At 51.8% G+C, this 16110-nt stretch overlaps 1 protein-coding gene across 2 annotated transcripts; it reads right to left on the reverse strand.

The window, feature by feature from the left end:
* Window positions 1-1626: 1626 nt before the first annotated feature.
* On the reverse strand, window positions 1627-15405 carry LOC118626314 (cytochrome P450 4B1). Of its 2 annotated transcripts, XM_036255826.1 has the most exons (12): window positions 15217-15405; window positions 9119-9260; window positions 8892-8936; window positions 8256-8383; window positions 7326-7450; window positions 6890-7041; window positions 6631-6737; window positions 5678-5868; window positions 3560-3693; window positions 2748-2812; window positions 2569-2651; window positions 1627-2147 (listed from the first exon to the last, which is right to left on the reverse strand). In XM_036255826.1, exons 1-12 carry the CDS (start codon window positions 15394-15396, stop codon window positions 1964-1966), a joined length of 1536 nt encoding a protein of 511 aa, XP_036111719.1. In that variant the 5' UTR covers window positions 15397-15405; the 3' UTR covers window positions 1627-1963. The 2 variants fall into 2 exon arrangements, with proteins under 2 accessions (XP_036111719.1, XP_036111720.1); XM_036255827.1 differs by lacking the exon at window positions 9119-9260 and having other exon boundaries at window positions 15217-15274.
* Window positions 15406-16110: the final 705 nt, after the last annotated feature.

A 16110-nucleotide genomic window follows, 5' to 3' on the forward strand; every position in this document is an offset into this window, starting at 1 on the left:
GCGCAGAAGGGCTTGGTGGCCATGCTCAGAGGGCACAGGACAATGGGAACTTGGAATTCTGGGTCAGCCACGCACACATGCTCTGACCACAGAATCCGCAGGGGTGAGGAGAGGGACCAAGAAATGACCCTGCTGGCTTCAGGCAAAGGAAAGAACCCAGGTTCAGTCCACGCTCACATGCACACCTACATGACAAACACAGACAGACACTCCTGTGCAGCCATACCCGTGTGTGCCCCTCGCACACCTCACCCTACCCCCACACACGTGCCCACAAGTACCTGGGATCAGAGGAGGCAGCAGGGTGTTTTAGAGAGCTAGAAGGATGAAGTGGAATTCATCTCTGGTGCTCTCGGACCCCCAGCCTCTGTCCTCCCTCCCACATGGCACCTCCTCTTTCCCTCTGGCTCCAGAACTCTCAGCTCTGTCTCTCACCAACACATGTCCCAGAGACAGAGTCAACACTACCCACGGAGCCTTGGTCAAAAGAACCCAGAAATGCAAGGCTCAGCTCCAACTCCTCCCTGATGAGCAGCTTGGCAGGTTCCTTCCCTTAATACTGAAGTGGGGGAATGACCTCCTCCAGTCCTGCCTCTCAGGCCTCCTGACAGTCCAAAGGTAAGAAAAGGAGACAAGTCTTGAACTTGGGCGCCACCCAGGGGCCAGGGTTGGTTATGACCACTAGGATCAACTACCAGGTGACAGGTACTGAAACCATCCTCACTTGTGCACAGAAAGGTCTGTCCAGGGCCAGGACAGAGAGGGATGTTGGTGACATGGTGAACACTCTGGCAAAGGTTTCTGCATCCCAGCTTTATGTGGGCAAGGAAGTCTAGGTCTTAACAGGACTTTGCAGGAGTGAGCAGGCACCCATAGCCAACCTTCCAGAGCAGTGGCCTTCTTCTGAGAAGCATCAATAGCAGGAAGGATGTGTCTCCAGATGGTCCACCCCCTGGGCAACATAGATACATCCCCACGTCCCAGGACTAGAATTCTCCTCTCTCGCCCCTTCCCCGGTGTCAGGTGCACCCCCTTCCACGCCTGTCTAATTCCAGGTTTAGAGCTCACTAACGGCCTCAGACCTTGAACTCTAGAGGTATATTTGGCAATCAGGCAGCTGCTGCAGCAACTACTGAGGAAGGACCTCTGATTCATCATGTGGCCCCAGCCTAGGGTTCTCCCCAAAAGTCCTTTGCACCTCATACTCCACCCCGCCTCAAGGCCTGATTCAAGCACCATTTCTTCCAGAAAGTTCCCTCTAATGCCATTCTGCCACCTTCCCCAGCCAAAACCCATACACCCAGACCACCGGGGGACTGTGACACAGATGTTGACAGTAGCAGGAGTGCCACAGAGACCTATGTCAGGAGGGCAGAAGACATGCCTGTGAACTCATGTTCCATACTCCTTGACCTCGGCATTGGTTACGTGGGTGTTTGATTTAGAAATTCATTGCTCTGTACATTTTTGCTTTAGGCAAATTTTCCAAACACACATACACAAAGTTAAACAAAGACACACATCTCGGTGAAGGGGCAAGCTCCAAAAAGCAACCCTCTATCACGTGGAGTGGGTGAGTGCCTGGTCATAGCCATGAACACGAAGGTACAGCTTCCACTGCAGTCACTGTACCACTCAGGCTGGAATGTAAGTTTCTGCTACATTTTAGAAAAATTGCCGATTATGGGAGAAAAAACAAGATTCCAGAAGCAAGTAGCTATTCATCACATGCTTGTTGAATGAATGAGTCAGCTCTAGAATACATGTCCAGAAAGCATTTATAGACACACATGCTTCCACGGCACAACCTCCAAGTGACTGTCTATGTGGGTCCTATTCCCCCTCTGTAATACAAGCCTCCCAATGACAGGGAGCCACAGCAGCTCCACAATCCAGCCGGGAGAGGGTGGTGCCCAAGGAGAGACCGCAGCCTGGGCTGTCTGGGGCCCTACTCTTAGCAGAGCTACTTCCCAGAGCGTGGGCCCAGTGGCTTCAGGTAGAGGTTGATGCCATTCTTGGAGCCCAGGACCAGCTGCAGCAACTTGATGGGTGGCCTCATGGGGTCCGGGGCAAACTCAAAGCGGTGCAAGCAGAGGGCCGTGACCACCTTCATCTCGTTCATGGCAAACTGCTGCCCGATGCAGTTCCTGCAGTGAGCAGCACAAAGAGGCATCAGGCTATGGGGTCCAGGGTGGTGAAATCCAGTGCTCTCAGTGGCCAGCAAAAATCAATAACTATTTTTGGATAAATAATTGGCTGCTAGATTGATGGACCTGGACTTAAGAAACAGAGCTTGGGAGGATGGTAGGGTCCCAGACTGAGATTCACATTGGCGGTTCTGGCTTAGTGGTCTCTTTTGGAATGACTTACCCACCCCACCACCTGCTAGGGACATGAATATGCTAATGACAAAAAGAAGGTCCCTGGAACTTACCCTACCTTAGAATCACCACTCAGCATAGTCCCCTCACAATAAACAGAGTTCCCTAAAGTGATGCCTCGCCTGTTACATCATCCACCCTCCTCTCCCCAGTCCTGAGGCCCTGGGCATGTTGGGTTTCTCCTTACCTGGGCCCAGCAGAGAAGGGCATGAAGGCAAAGGGGTGGCGTCCGGTCACATTCTCAGAGGAAAAGCGCAGGGGGTCAAAGACCTGAGGGGACAGGTCTTGTTTAAATACCTTCCAGGTCCAAGGGGTGACCCCACAACCTCCCGCCCCATCTGACCTTGGGGCACGGGAATGGGGTACCTCAGGGTTGGGCCACACTGCGCTGTTCCTATGGAGGGCATAGATGTGCAGAGAGACCAGGCTGCCTGCGGACAGAGCAGAGGGCAGGTGACCAGTTGGTCCTGGGACAGCCAGGCCCACCTCTTCACAGGGCCAGAATCCCCTCCTGTCTGCCTAACTAGGTACCAGTCCCTACCTCAGCTCTGCTAGTGACAGAAGGTTCATGACAACACTCAGCACATCAATGTGCTTTCGATCATCATCACACCTACTTCCTGTAGCCCCGGCACTGGGCACAGCACTCAACACAGACATTTCGTGCAATGGAACAAAAATGGACTGAGCCCACTCCACCACCAGACAGGACAGGCAAGAACTACTACGTACTTTCCGCTTTCAGTTAAGTGACTCTCGAGGCAAGTTATTCATAACAATATGTATCAGTAGTAACTGCTACCACGCGTGGGATGCACACCATGCTCCAGACACGGAGCTGAACACTCTCTACCAGCCCCCACATGCGGCTGCACAGGCTGGCACACACGGCATCATGGGCTACATGAACAGTGCCCCCCTGAAGTTGTTCACGACAACTTCATGCCCAGTGAGAGGTGACAGCCCTGATGATTTCATCCTAACCACAGCCCTGTAAGGCGGGTACTCTCCTTACCACCATTGGACAGAAGAGGAAAAAGAAGAGCCAGGATTTGACCCAGGCCAAACACAAAGCCTGAGTTGTGTGCCATTGGTGCCAAGGGTGAGCCGAAGGCACAGAGCGTCAAGAAGCATCCTCAAGGACGCCAGTTCCAGCCCCGAATCCACCGCAATCCCACCTTCAGGTAGAGAGCGGCCGTCCACAAAGTTGACAGGCTTGCTGAGCTGGCGGTACACCTGGGGCACAGGCGGGTAGAGGCGGAGGCTCTCCTTGATGCACAGGGTCAAGTAGGTCATCTTGCCCAGATCATCCCTGCCAGCAACACAAGCGGTCTTTTCTGGAGTTGGGGAGCAATGGGGTCCTGCGGAAAGGCAGGCTCCAGCCCCAACTTCCCCCTTCACCACCATCACAGGCCCAAGTGTCAGAGGAGCACCGGTGCTCCAAATGGTCAGGCCCGACTGGGCCTGGGGTGGCACTTAGACCCAGGAGTTCTGACTCCACTGTTCTCCATCCCTCCCTCATCTTCACTGCCAAGACCCTAGAAGTGTGTGTGCACCCAGCCATCAAAGACAACGTCCCTCCTGTGCCTCTCAGAGCCCCACTGAAGCCCCACAAGAGATAGTTCTATAGGTTCCGCTTGGTTTAACCCTATGGAGCTGGAATGGACAGGAACAGGGGCTAATATTCATTGGTTGGATGAATTAATAAATGCAGGAACAATGAGAAGATCAGGTAAGTGTATATATATATATTTCTCTTTTCCCTTCTGCCACTAGAAAGCTCAGACCCAAATCTGAGGTCCAAATATAACGACTGTGCAACACCTTATTACAGAACCCCTAGGTGTTCCCCCTCTTTTTCCCCAGTCCTCATTTTTCATTTGTGTTTTACTATTGTATTGAATAAGTATCCTTGAGTTGCTTCAAATTCTAGATAGAATGAAGAAAAAATAAAATAAATATTTCAACTCTGTGTCTCCAGGCTGTGTTCATGTTGTTACTCAACATAGAATGCCCAGCCCTGGCCGGTTTTGCTCAGCGGTTAGAGCATCAGCCTGCGGACCAGAGAGTCCCTGGTTCGGTTCCCGCTAAGGGCACGTACCTCGGTTGCAGTTTGTCCCCAGCTCGGGTTGGGGTCGTGTGGGTGGCAACCAATTGATGTGTCATTCACATGGATGTTTCTCTCTCTCTCTCTCTTCCTCCCTCTCTCGCTCCTGCTCTATGTGAAGATAAATGCAAAAATGTCCTCGGGTGAGGACAAAAACGCACACACACATCAACATAGAATGCCCAGTTCTCTCTCCCTCTGCCCGAGTTTCACCACTCCTTAGAAAGCCAATTTAAGCTCAATCCCCTCTGATTTCTCTGCCTGCAACATGGGGTCACTCATTCTTTGGTTTTCTCTAGCTTTTTAGTTATGTGACTTAATTTCTCTAAAAACATCCAAGGGCAGCAAAATGTATCCTTCTTCTCTTCTTCCTACCACACTCTCGACACCTAGCTGGACATCCTTGAAAAATTTCCAACATCTAGCCAATACAAATAAGTAATGGAGACTTCATCTTCCTAACCTTCGACCCTGGAATTATGTGTGTCTTCCTCAAATGAATGTAAACTTTCTCCCCTCAATTGAGCATGTTTGCACCCCTGCTGGATGCCTTGATGCACCTGGTCAAATAGGTCATCTAGCCTAGGTACTGCCAGGAGGGGAAAGGCAGAGAGAAGGCTGTGAGGGCAGAGGTGTGAGAGGGTCCCAGAGAACCTGCTGCAAAGAAAGGTCAGCATCAATGGTGTTGTGTTGATGAGTTCAACCTGAACCAAGAAACAGAACAATTCAACGTTTCTGAGCGATGGAGTTTGGAACAGTTTTTCCTCCTTTACCAGAGGAGTCTGGAGACTGCACGTGACCATCCAAAGACAGGCAGGAAGGGATCAGCTGCCTTGACTTTTCCAACGCTGTGTGTCCTCAGTTTCTACCTCTTTCTCCCCCAGCATTCATTCCCTGCTCTACCCAGGAACCCAGAAAAGTAGTCAGGTTCTACCATCAGAATCAACACACAAAAGGCTGGCCTCCCGTTGACAACCTTCTCTACTTTACTCATGTCTGAAAAGGCTCTGCTATTGGAGAATGGGCTCAGGGGTGCATGCACACACTAGAGATAACAGGACCGCTGCCGCTACCCTCACCTGGTTTCCAGGATGGCCCTGTGTCATCTGTGATGACACCAGACAGCATGGGCACAGCCCCTCCCTGGAGCTGAGCAGGACAGACTGGGCTCACTCACAGCCTCACTCACCACTGGATGGTGTCCCTGTCCCCGAGGATCTCACAGATCTCCTCCCGACAACGATGCTGGTGTTCTGGGTATTGGGCCATGCAGTAAAGAAACCAGGAGATGCCACTGGTGGTGGTGTCATGGCCTTCAAACATGAATGTGTCCACCTCGGCCCGGAGGTCTGTGTCTGACAGCTTGACCCCATCTTCATCCTGGGTGAGGGCAGACACAATGGAACAAGCCAAGGCATTTGAGGTAGGAACTAAGGACTACTCGTAACAGCAGCTGTCAAATGAAGGTCAGAGGGAGGTGATGAAAGCTGTGTTTCAGAAGGGAGGTTAGAACTTCCCCCAGATTTCTATCTTATCTCCCAAACTCAGCTTGGTTGGCTCCTACTCCGGGAAGCCTTCCCCGATATCTCTAACCAGTGACCTGTGACCTTACCCAGCCTGGACTGTTGATTCTGCTTATTTGACACATGGAATGCCACCTGACAGCGGAAGAGATTTCGTCAACATCCACCTCCTCTCTTCTCCACCAGACTGTAAGCATCTGGAGGGCAGTGCCAGATCGTTCTCATTCTCTGCATCCCTAGCACAGGAACTAACCCAGGGTAGGGCTCAGTGAGTTTATGGAGTGGGTGAATGAATGAATGAACGAAAGAAGTCTAAGATAATAAGATTCTAAGGTGCTAAGATTCTTCAGAGTCTTAGAAGTCTAGAATTGGTCTTCAGGCTTTCTGTCATGTTACCCAGGCTCCCTGCTACTACATTTCTCCCCATTGCCACAGCCAGCCACACCCTGCTCCTTCCCAGCTCTGAGCCTTTGCTGATGTGTGTCATGGGACAAGGAACAGGTCATATTCGCTGGAGAAAGAAGAGGAACATGCTTAACAGCCCCTGCAGCTGTCCACTGATCCCTGTCCCAGGACGATGGTCTAGTTCCCAGGAGGGAGGGGGCAACTGTGCACTCACCTGAGCCTGCAGGAGAATGTCCAGGAAATCCAGGTGCCTCTGCTTCTGGATCTTCTCCTGTTCCTTCTCGTCTTGCAAGGCTGCCTTCCGTTCCCTGATGACTTGGTCTGCACAAGGAGTACAGGGTGTCATGGCCTGGGAACCCACCCTTTGCCCACAGGGAAACAGAAGTCCTGCATGGGAAGCACCTCATAGGGGCACAGAGGAGCTAGATTAGAACCTAGACTTCCTGTGGGAGAGCCATGTGGGAGAGGCCCACCTGTGTGGTCGTGGGCCACCTTGCAGGCCCGCAGGAAGCGGCGGCCATGTGGGGTAAGCCAGTAGATGAAGTCATTATGGTACTGCATGGACTGCAGGCGCTGCTGCATCAGCATAGTGAGCTCCTTGACCGCCAGGTAGTAGCTGTTGTCCCTGCACAGCAGAGCGAGGGGACGGGGCGCTCAGACACTGACCTGCAGCGGAGCCCAGGCATCCAGCCCCAAATGCAGCGCTTCCCCTGCCTCTCCTTGCCATTAAGCTTTCCCACTAAAGCCAGAACCTATCTCCCCACCGTGGGGGAGGCCCACTCCCCCCAAGCAGGGGTACCCTAGGGCAAGACCCTGTTTCCTCTCAGACCAGGGTCCAGGAGTCCTGCCAACTCTCCCCTCTGGGCTGGCCTGGGTTGAGACTATGGTCAGCCCCAAGTGCCCTCTGACCTGTGGCCCAGGCCGCTGTGTCCTTTGCCAAAGGTGCACTTCATGAGTGTGTCCAGCGCCATGTGGCCCACATCACGGAAGACGTCAAAGCTCTTTTCCTCACGAGCCTTTTCCTCCCATTTGTCCTGGAACCCAGAGAGGGTAAGTAATGTGGGGGCCAGCAGGCTGCATGTCCGCCCCTTGCCTCCAGGACCCACAGCCTGTCCTCCCTGCCAGGCACCCAGGCCCTGTCCTGGCCTCCCTCCTGCTGGAATCTGGAGTGGGGCAGGCAGCTTCAGGGTCAGAGGGCAGGACCAGGGGGCAGGCCTTGCACAACAGCACAGACACTTTGTCCTGCCAGGGCAGCCGATAGATCAGAAAATCAAGGGCCAAGAGGTGGTGAGCTGCCCAGCAGATTCGGTGTGTAAGTCAGGACAGCAGTAATGCTGGAGGGGGGGTTTCCTACAAAGGGAAAGACTACCCTGGATGACCTCTGGGGAGTATCAAGCCCTGAGATGCTGAGCCTGGCCCCGACCCCTGGCATTCTTTTCAGGGATGAGTTGCCAATGGCATTGTTTTAGGCAGTTGTGGTAGAAAGAGAATGAGGAGGAGACCATTTTTAGACATGAATGGATGTCCTCCTATTCCAAAATATAGGCACCCCTCAAATCTGCTACAGTAGGAGCCTCACTGGGTTCCACAGGGGCCCTTTGGTCTGTGAGGGACGGCTGGGTCTCCTGGTGGAGACAAGGGCCAGAGGCGCCTGGCCACTGGAGCGCCACACCTCGTCAGCACCAAGCACACAGCAGGTGTCAGGCACAGCAAGGCATGGCACTGCTGTGGGCAGGAAGGACCTCGGGGCCTCTGCGATTCTCCTCACTGCCCTCCCCCAGGAAAAATGGGGGGGGGCCGGCAGGCACAGCATCCCAGAGCTCGGCACATGAAGCTCACCAGCATGTGGCGCGTGGAGTCAGCAAACACGGTCACGTAGGGCTTTAGCACTTCATAATGGAAGCCAGGTGTGAGCATCTTGCGGTGCTGGAACCACTTGGGCCCGTGGAGGACCAGCAGGCCTTTCCCTGAGGAACGGATGGGAGAGGGAGGGCTAGTCAGTGCACACTCTCCAGCCCAATCTCTGGCAACTTGGGGCCAAGCAGGACCCCTCCCTAGTCCTCCCCATCCAGCCTCTCCTCCCAACTCAGCTCTGCCTTCCAGCCACCAGGCCTCTGGTGACTCCAGCCTTGGGCCCACCACCATAGCTTTCCTCAAGCCCTTCCCTGGCCAGCACTACCTGTAACATCTCCTAGGATCATCTCTAGTGCTGCCTCCTCCAGGAGGCTGTCCCTCACACGCAGATTTTCCAGATCTCTTGCCCTGCTTGTCCAGGGCTGGCAGACACACCCAACAGGAGAAGGTACCTGGGCCCAGGAGCTCTCCTGCCTCCTTCCCTGTCTCCTCACTGAGCAGGTGAGCTTAGGAATGGCACATGGAACCAGGTGGTCCAGTGGATGGATAACTGATTGAGTTGGGACAAGGCAGGAAGGATCCTGGTCACCGGCACCAAGAGCAGGGAAGGTGATCACTCACCAATCCATTCGAGGAAATAGTCATACATGTCTGGGGCCTTAGGGTCTGTAGGAGACAGAGAAGGTTGGGTTAAACCAGAACTGGGGGATTCCCAAAGGAGGCTTCTTGATAAGTAGGGTGTCAACCTCAGCTTCCCGGACTTAGGGTGCAAGCCCAATACTCCTTCCCACATGGTGCCCTGAGCCCTTTGCTCTCGGGAGGCCCCGCCCTCTCCCGAGATTGCTCACCACCTCGGCTGAACACAGCTTTGGCATAGTCAGGCTCATAGATGTTCAGGCAGCCAAGGAACCCTCCGAACCAGAGCTGGTGGGCATAGGGGAACTGGTGGGCCCAGGACACCACCTTGTCCAGGCTTTCTGTCTGATTCATCTATAATGGTGACAGAAAGCCAGACCACTCAGGAACCCGACATGACCAGCCCCTCCCGAGCCTGCCCTGGCAGACCCTGGGAGTATCCCTCCCTCCTCCTACACCACCCCAAGCCTGTCACCCAGTCCTATCCATCTCCGGGCTCAGTTCCTCTCCAGCCACAGAGCCACTGCTTTAAGTCCAAGCCAGCTTCTTATTGCACCTGGGTTAGCTCAGCAACTCCAAACCGGCCAACCTGCGTCCATCCGGTGCTTGCCACCAACCCTCTACACACTGTAGCCAGAAGGATATTACTTTTCAGCATTCAAGGTTTTCATTAGAAAGATCATACCATCTTGTTATGCAAAAAAGAAACCACCTCGATTCCAGACCTGTTAAGACATTTGACACATTTTTATTGAGGACCGACTATGTGCAGAGCCTTTTCTAGATGTCTCAAGGGAATAAGACAGACCCGGACTTGCCCTTTCATTCTATGGGGAAGACAGACAAGAAACACGTAATTCAGTAAAATGGTTCAGACTATAGTAAGTGCTAAGAAGGATGTAAACACTGCTGCACGAGAGACTAACAGGGAAGACCTGCTTGGATAAGAGTGATCCAGACGACATTTAAGGTGCAACCTGCAGGATGATAAGGAGCTGGCCATGTGAGGAGTGAGGGAAGAGCATTCCAGTTCCAGGGAACAAGCGCAGAGGCTCTGGGGCGGGAAAGGGTGTGGTGTCTTCCAGGAGCTGCCCCACAGTGGGACAGTGGCTTGAGAGGAGGAGGGAGAAATCACCAGAGGGTGGTGTGTGCTCTCTGGGAGCTTTCCTAACCACATCCAATCACCCAGAGTCGTTTATGTAAAAATAGAGTATACAATAAATACTTGTCCAAACCTGCCTTTTTTCATTTAACATACCTTGTTCTTCTTTTTAAACTAGTATAATGATCTGTCCCTCAGTATTTTTACAATTACATAGTATTCCACCATAGGGATGTGCCATTATGTACTTATCCATTTTTCCTATTTGGAGAGGGTCTTTCAGACCCTTCAGTGGGGCCCACTGGGTCTCAGAATGAGGTCTGAGCTCGGTCGCTTGTGAGGAGGTGCAGCCAATCTTCATCAAGCACTTGCTGTGTGTCAGGCCTTCTGAGCACCTTGTATCCTGACCTCATAACAACAACCTCAGTCCTTATAACAACTCTATGACGCCCCATTTTAGGGAAGGGAAGCCTAGATATAGAGATCTGAGGTTGCTCTCCAAGGACCACGCAGCTCGTAAGGGCGGGGCAATGTGACCCAGGAAAGTCGACTCCGTGGCTGCCAATCCTCGGAGCTTGACAGACCTGGGTTTGAATATGGATTTCCCCTATTTTTTACATGTGTGAACTTGGGCAAGTTTTTTAGGCTCTCTGAATCTCCCTCTCCTCAGCTGTAAAATGGGGGTGACAATACTTAACTTATAGGATTGCTTCGACATTAGTGACATCATGCATGGCGTGTGTGTTATTGGTTGAGGTTGTGTGACACTCAAGCCCCTTAACTGATAAAATGCATGAAAGGATCCAGAGCTGGATCCTGCACAAGGTGAGCCCTGGACAAGTAGTTCCCTCCCCTTCACGCCCTTCTTTCCCCAGCATCTTCCGCCAAGTCTCCCCCTGCATCTCCTGACACATCCTACTCCCAGATGCCCACAATGACACTGAAAATGTGCTCTGAACATGGTCTCACATACTTTCCCCTATGGGTAAAGGACTAACCAAACCTGTCCCCTGTCACATAAGAAGCTGACCTTAGCTTATACTCTCCAACTCTGTTCCCCTGGACACTTGAAACCTGCAAGATGTCAACTGTGTTGCTAGGCAACATGGCTATGGCAGAAATAAACTTTGGTTGGTAAATAACATCGGGACTGGGAAGAACCATGAATGAGCTACAACATTCTGATGGGGACACATGCGTTGGGCTTTCCTGGGTGTGAGTGCTTGGCCCTTGCAGGAACCCTGGGACAGTCAGTGAACACTGGGAGTCCATGGGGCTTGGGGATTCTAAGACTAGGTGGACCCACACCACCCAATGTGGATCTCATTTCCTTGCCCCTGGCCAGCCCTTTGGGAGCAGATGGATTGCTGATGGCTGATGTGGATGCTATAAGGGATGCCTGACATTCTATAAAGTGAGTGTCGAATGAATGAAGTAAATAAAGGAGACAAAGAAGGAAAACAGGAAAGGAGGGGAGAGAGCATACAAAGCATCTGGCTGATGTGAACACTGGCCAGAGACAGTCAGTCTCCTAAGAACCAGCCCAAAGTCTTGCTCAATTTGGGGAGTCAGTGTGGTAAACAGCATTGCTGACTTTTATTTTTGTCCCTGCAGGCCCTGAACTTCCTGTTCTGGATAATGTTGAAATTTGATGCTCATTTATGCATTCTATCTCTAGACATTGAAAAATGGAAGGGAACAGATATGTATTGAGTATCTCCTATGTTTCAGGTATTATGTGAGTGAATTTATAGATTGCCTCATGCAGAATGGGTAATTGCTCCCATTTTACAGATGAGAAAACTGAAGCACACACATATGACCTGACTTGCCCATTGCTTATAGGTTAGTACTGCTCTAACTCAGGTGAGAGCCCCACGTTCCCTTCTGCACATTGAAGTCCGTCAGGGCTGCTGCGTTCAGTTGTATAAACTGTGCACTGTGCAGTCCTAAGGTGTGCCAGTCATGTTGAGGTCTGTGCAAGTGCTGTCCCTGTTTTTCCTTCCTGCGAAGTTCCCTTTCATAGTCCTCACCCACTCAACTGATCCATGTGTCCTCCAGGAAACAGCCTTGGAGAAGGACATTGATCATCTGATAAGGTCTAACCAGAGCCACTTTCCCTGGACTGGGCGTGGCTACTTTGGTCTCCAGCCACCATCTTTTGTCTTATCTGGGGATCTTCTTTCAGGCCTCTGCAGAGTCCAGTGTAATCTCCTAACCCCAACACATAGGTCAGGTTTGTGGGTCCTCCCAGGAGCCCTAACCTCAGGCCAATAATATGGCTGAGCACCCGTTACATGCAAAGTCCTCCCTGGACCCCAGAGTGGAATGAGCAGGACCCTAGAAGAATAAGACATAACCCCGCCTCAAGGGGACACATTCTAAGAATAGAGGATGACGGGTGGATGCTTCCAGGCCCCAGACTATAACTGAAGAACAAGAAGGGAGACGTTAATTCTGACAAGCAGCTCCCCCTGCTCCAGGCCCTTCTGTCCACCACCAGTTCTCCTCTCCTGCTCCCACCATCACTAGGCCTAGCACTCAAACTTGCAGTCTCCTCATAACCTGATTATGTCCTGAATGAAAAGGTGGGAATCCTGGGTCCAGCCTTGACTCAAATTCTGAACTACTACATAGTATAGGCAAATTCTTTGCCCTCTCTGCACCTCAATTTTCTAGTCTTTTTTTTTTTTTTTTTACCTAGTCCAACTTTTTTATTTCATGGCTGCTATTAGCTCTGACTAGAAGGCAGTAGGTTTTTTTCTCAGAGACAGGGCCATGGAGGCATCTATCTCCTGGGAGGGACCGGGAGGGACCGGGAGGGACCCTCCCCTCTCCACTTCTCAAGCTCAGGTGTGACTCCAACCAGAGCAGAGGTGCCAAGCCCCAAGGGGATGCAGAGAAGTTGGCACCTCTGCTCTGGTTCTCCAGAAACCTTAGTAATCCCAGAGAGCAACCACTCTCACACACCACACCCTCACCGCCTTCCTGGTGCCAAGATCCTTCACATACTTGTGTTAGAGCCAAGAAGCCAGAGCTAAGCCATGTTCAGGGCCTTCTACACACTTTCTAGGTGGGTCCTGGGGGGATCTGGGGAGAAGAGACAGCCAGCTCTGACATGGGGGCAGGGGAGCAAGGTCCCTGTCCTAGAAAACCCAGCTTCGATGGAGGTAAGGGTCAGACCTCAACCTTCTCATGACCTCCTTCTGTACTTAGCAAAGCCTCTACCAACTCCCTCCTGGTTCCTCCACTTGTCTTGTCTGTCACTCTCCCTCTTCTAGTGATTCCTCCCCGTCCTCTCCAACATTCACTTTGTTCATTCAGGGATGCCTACTCTGAGCCAGGCTTCGTGCTAGACCCCGAGGGTACAGAGATGAATCAGGCCAGATAGCCATCCTCTGGGGTCATGGTCTAGTGGGGAAGATAAACAAATACAGTGATACCTCGGTTCTCGAACGCCTCGGTTTTCGACCAAATGGAGATTCGAGAAACTTTTGTCTCGGAATCCGAACAAATATTTGGAACTCGAACTTCCGAGATGAGCCGAGTTGAGCCAAATGGCGTTCATTCGGCCCAGCGCGCCTTGCTTGCGTCATCAGTGTGAGTGCAGAGAGAGAGTCACGCTTTGTGGAGTCACGCTTTCCTATTGGTTTCATTGCTTCGGTTCTCGAACAATTCGGTTCTCAACCGTCCTCCTGGAACGAATTATGTTCGAGAACCGAGGTATCACTGTAAACAGAAGATGCCAACCCAATGGGACAAGTGCTGAGATACAGAGCGCGGGGCAGATGCACATTCCTGGTTAGGACCCCACCTGGCCTGCAGCAGGGGAGGCTCTGGTATCAGTTTTTCCCTCTAGAGAGTAAGCTTCTTGAGAGCAGGGCCTGGGTCTGATTTCCCTTCCCAATGCATCCTTTCCTTTCCTAGGTGTCTCCAAGATGCATGTAGGTTACTAGACCATTCTGAAAGAGGAGTTATTTGTAGGGGCAAAAAAAAGCCTGGACAATCCTCACCTAAAGGTCAAGTTCATTCCCAGCATCAACCATGGACAAAAGTCAATTCCCCAGACCAAGCATGAAGGAAGGTACTCAGGAGGTAGAAGAAGTAATTATGCCTCTCCCTGAGCCTTAATCTCTGGCATCTATACCTGGGCTCCCAACCCTAGCTGCAGAGAGAAACACTCGTGGAGGTTTTTAAGTTCAGGCTCCTGTTTGCAATATGCTCATTGGGATCCCCAGGGGCTGAGGGCCAAGAAATCTACCTCTCCCAGTTGATTCCAATGTAGGTGTTCCTTACCCTGTGTCTAGAAACCTCTAGTCTAGATCCCCATGAAGGTAAGGAGCTAAGAGGTGTTCCCAGCAATGAGGATTAAGGTGATCTCCCCACCCTGAGGTACCTGAGGAGTACAAATCATGATCTGAACCCAGGAAGATGCCACAGCTCCTGAGACAGCCTATAGGTGTGGCCAGGAGAACCCCCTTTTTGGGGGGCACCCACGGTGTAGATGTCCTGGGAAATCTCTCAGGTGACTGCACTCATCTCTGCCTTCACTTTAATTTTCTGCCTTAAAAACTGAAATGTTTACATTGCACAGAACAAAGAGGACACTGGTTAAACTTTAAACAAGATTGCATCATTTTTTCAGACCATCCAGGGGTTTGTTGTTTGTTTTTGGTACGTGCCCCTAGTAGGAACAGAACCCAGGACTCTCTGGTCTGCAGGCCGACGCTCCAACCGCTGAGCCAAATATAGCATGCTTGCAGCCTGGTGGAGGCAGGCTATTGCAAGAGAGAAAAGGAGCAGAGAAGAAGTGTCCAGCTCCTTTCCTCTCCCACCTTCCAGTCACCTAGTGGTATCTCCTAACAGCCAAATCCAACCAGAAGTAAGATGGCAAAGTCTTGGCCAGGGCCCATTCAGGGTTTTTAACCCGATGCTATCACCAAGCCCTTGGCAGACCTCTTGTCTGAACCTCGAGCTGCAGAATCACGGGCCTGAACTTTAAAGTGCCCCTGCCCAGGCCAGCTCAGAAGGCAGAATCGAGAAGGAGATCTGGTGAGAAGGCTGAATGGGAACCATGGCTCCCAGGATATCAATTCCCTACCCACGCAGGGTCTCCCTCCATGGCCCCTAACAGATTGGGCTGTATTCTTTGAAAAAAAAGAAGCTGTTTTCTTTCTCCGTTCCTCCCTCCTCATACTCTCCATTTACCTCGAAAGCATGCCCATAGAGCCAGTGGGAGGGGGGCGCTGGGAAGCTCTCCATAGCCTTGATCATCAACCGCCTCCTCATCAGCAGATGAATGAGCTTGACGAAGCCTAAGACCAAGATCAGTCCAGATGTCCACAGGCCCAGGCGGGAAAGGCTCAGGGAAAGCAAAACAGACATCATGGCTGGAGTTGCAGTCGGCCGGGCTCCTCCTGCTGCTCTTCAGTTCCTTATACTGCAGACTCAGGCACCTTGCCAGTTCCTGCCCACAGCCCTCCCCAAAGCAGCCCAGAGTAGGCGGAGCATCATACGGCAGAAACAACAGCGCCAAAAATCACCGACAACAGAAGAAACAGCCTGGGCGACTAGTCTCCAAAGGGCTAGAGAGAAAGCAGGTGGTGGGCTTCAGAGAAATCAGACAATGGGTATCCTGCCTTGGTTCCTTGGAGGAGCAAACGGAAGGCAATTCTTTGTATAATCATTGGCACGATGACTGCCTTTTCATACATATAAGCACATTATTGTTTCAGGTGCTTTTTTTAAATCCTCACCTACGCATATTTTTCCATTCATCTTCAGATAGAGTGGGAGGGAGAGAGAGAAACAACAATGCGAGAGAGACACATCCACTGGTTGGCTCCCGCACGACCCTGACCAGGGCCAGGGACCGAACGGCAACTGAGGTACATGCTCTTGACTGGAATCGAAGGCTGACGCTCTAACCACTGAGCCAAACCGGCCAGGGAGTTTCAGGCACTTTCTACACACTATCTCATTTAACCCAAACAAGGAGGTCCCAGGTACTCACTCTTTATACCCATTTTCTAGATAATAAAACTGAGGCTCAGCTTGCCCGTGATTTTCACTGTCCCTTTCAATATGGACCACTGGCAGGGC

Source organism: Molossus molossus, unplaced genomic scaffold (genome assembly GCF_014108415.1).
Source record: "Molossus molossus isolate mMolMol1 unplaced genomic scaffold, mMolMol1.p scaffold_m16_p_12, whole genome shotgun sequence".
Taxonomy (NCBI): Eukaryota; Metazoa; Chordata; class Mammalia; order Chiroptera; family Molossidae; genus Molossus; species Molossus molossus.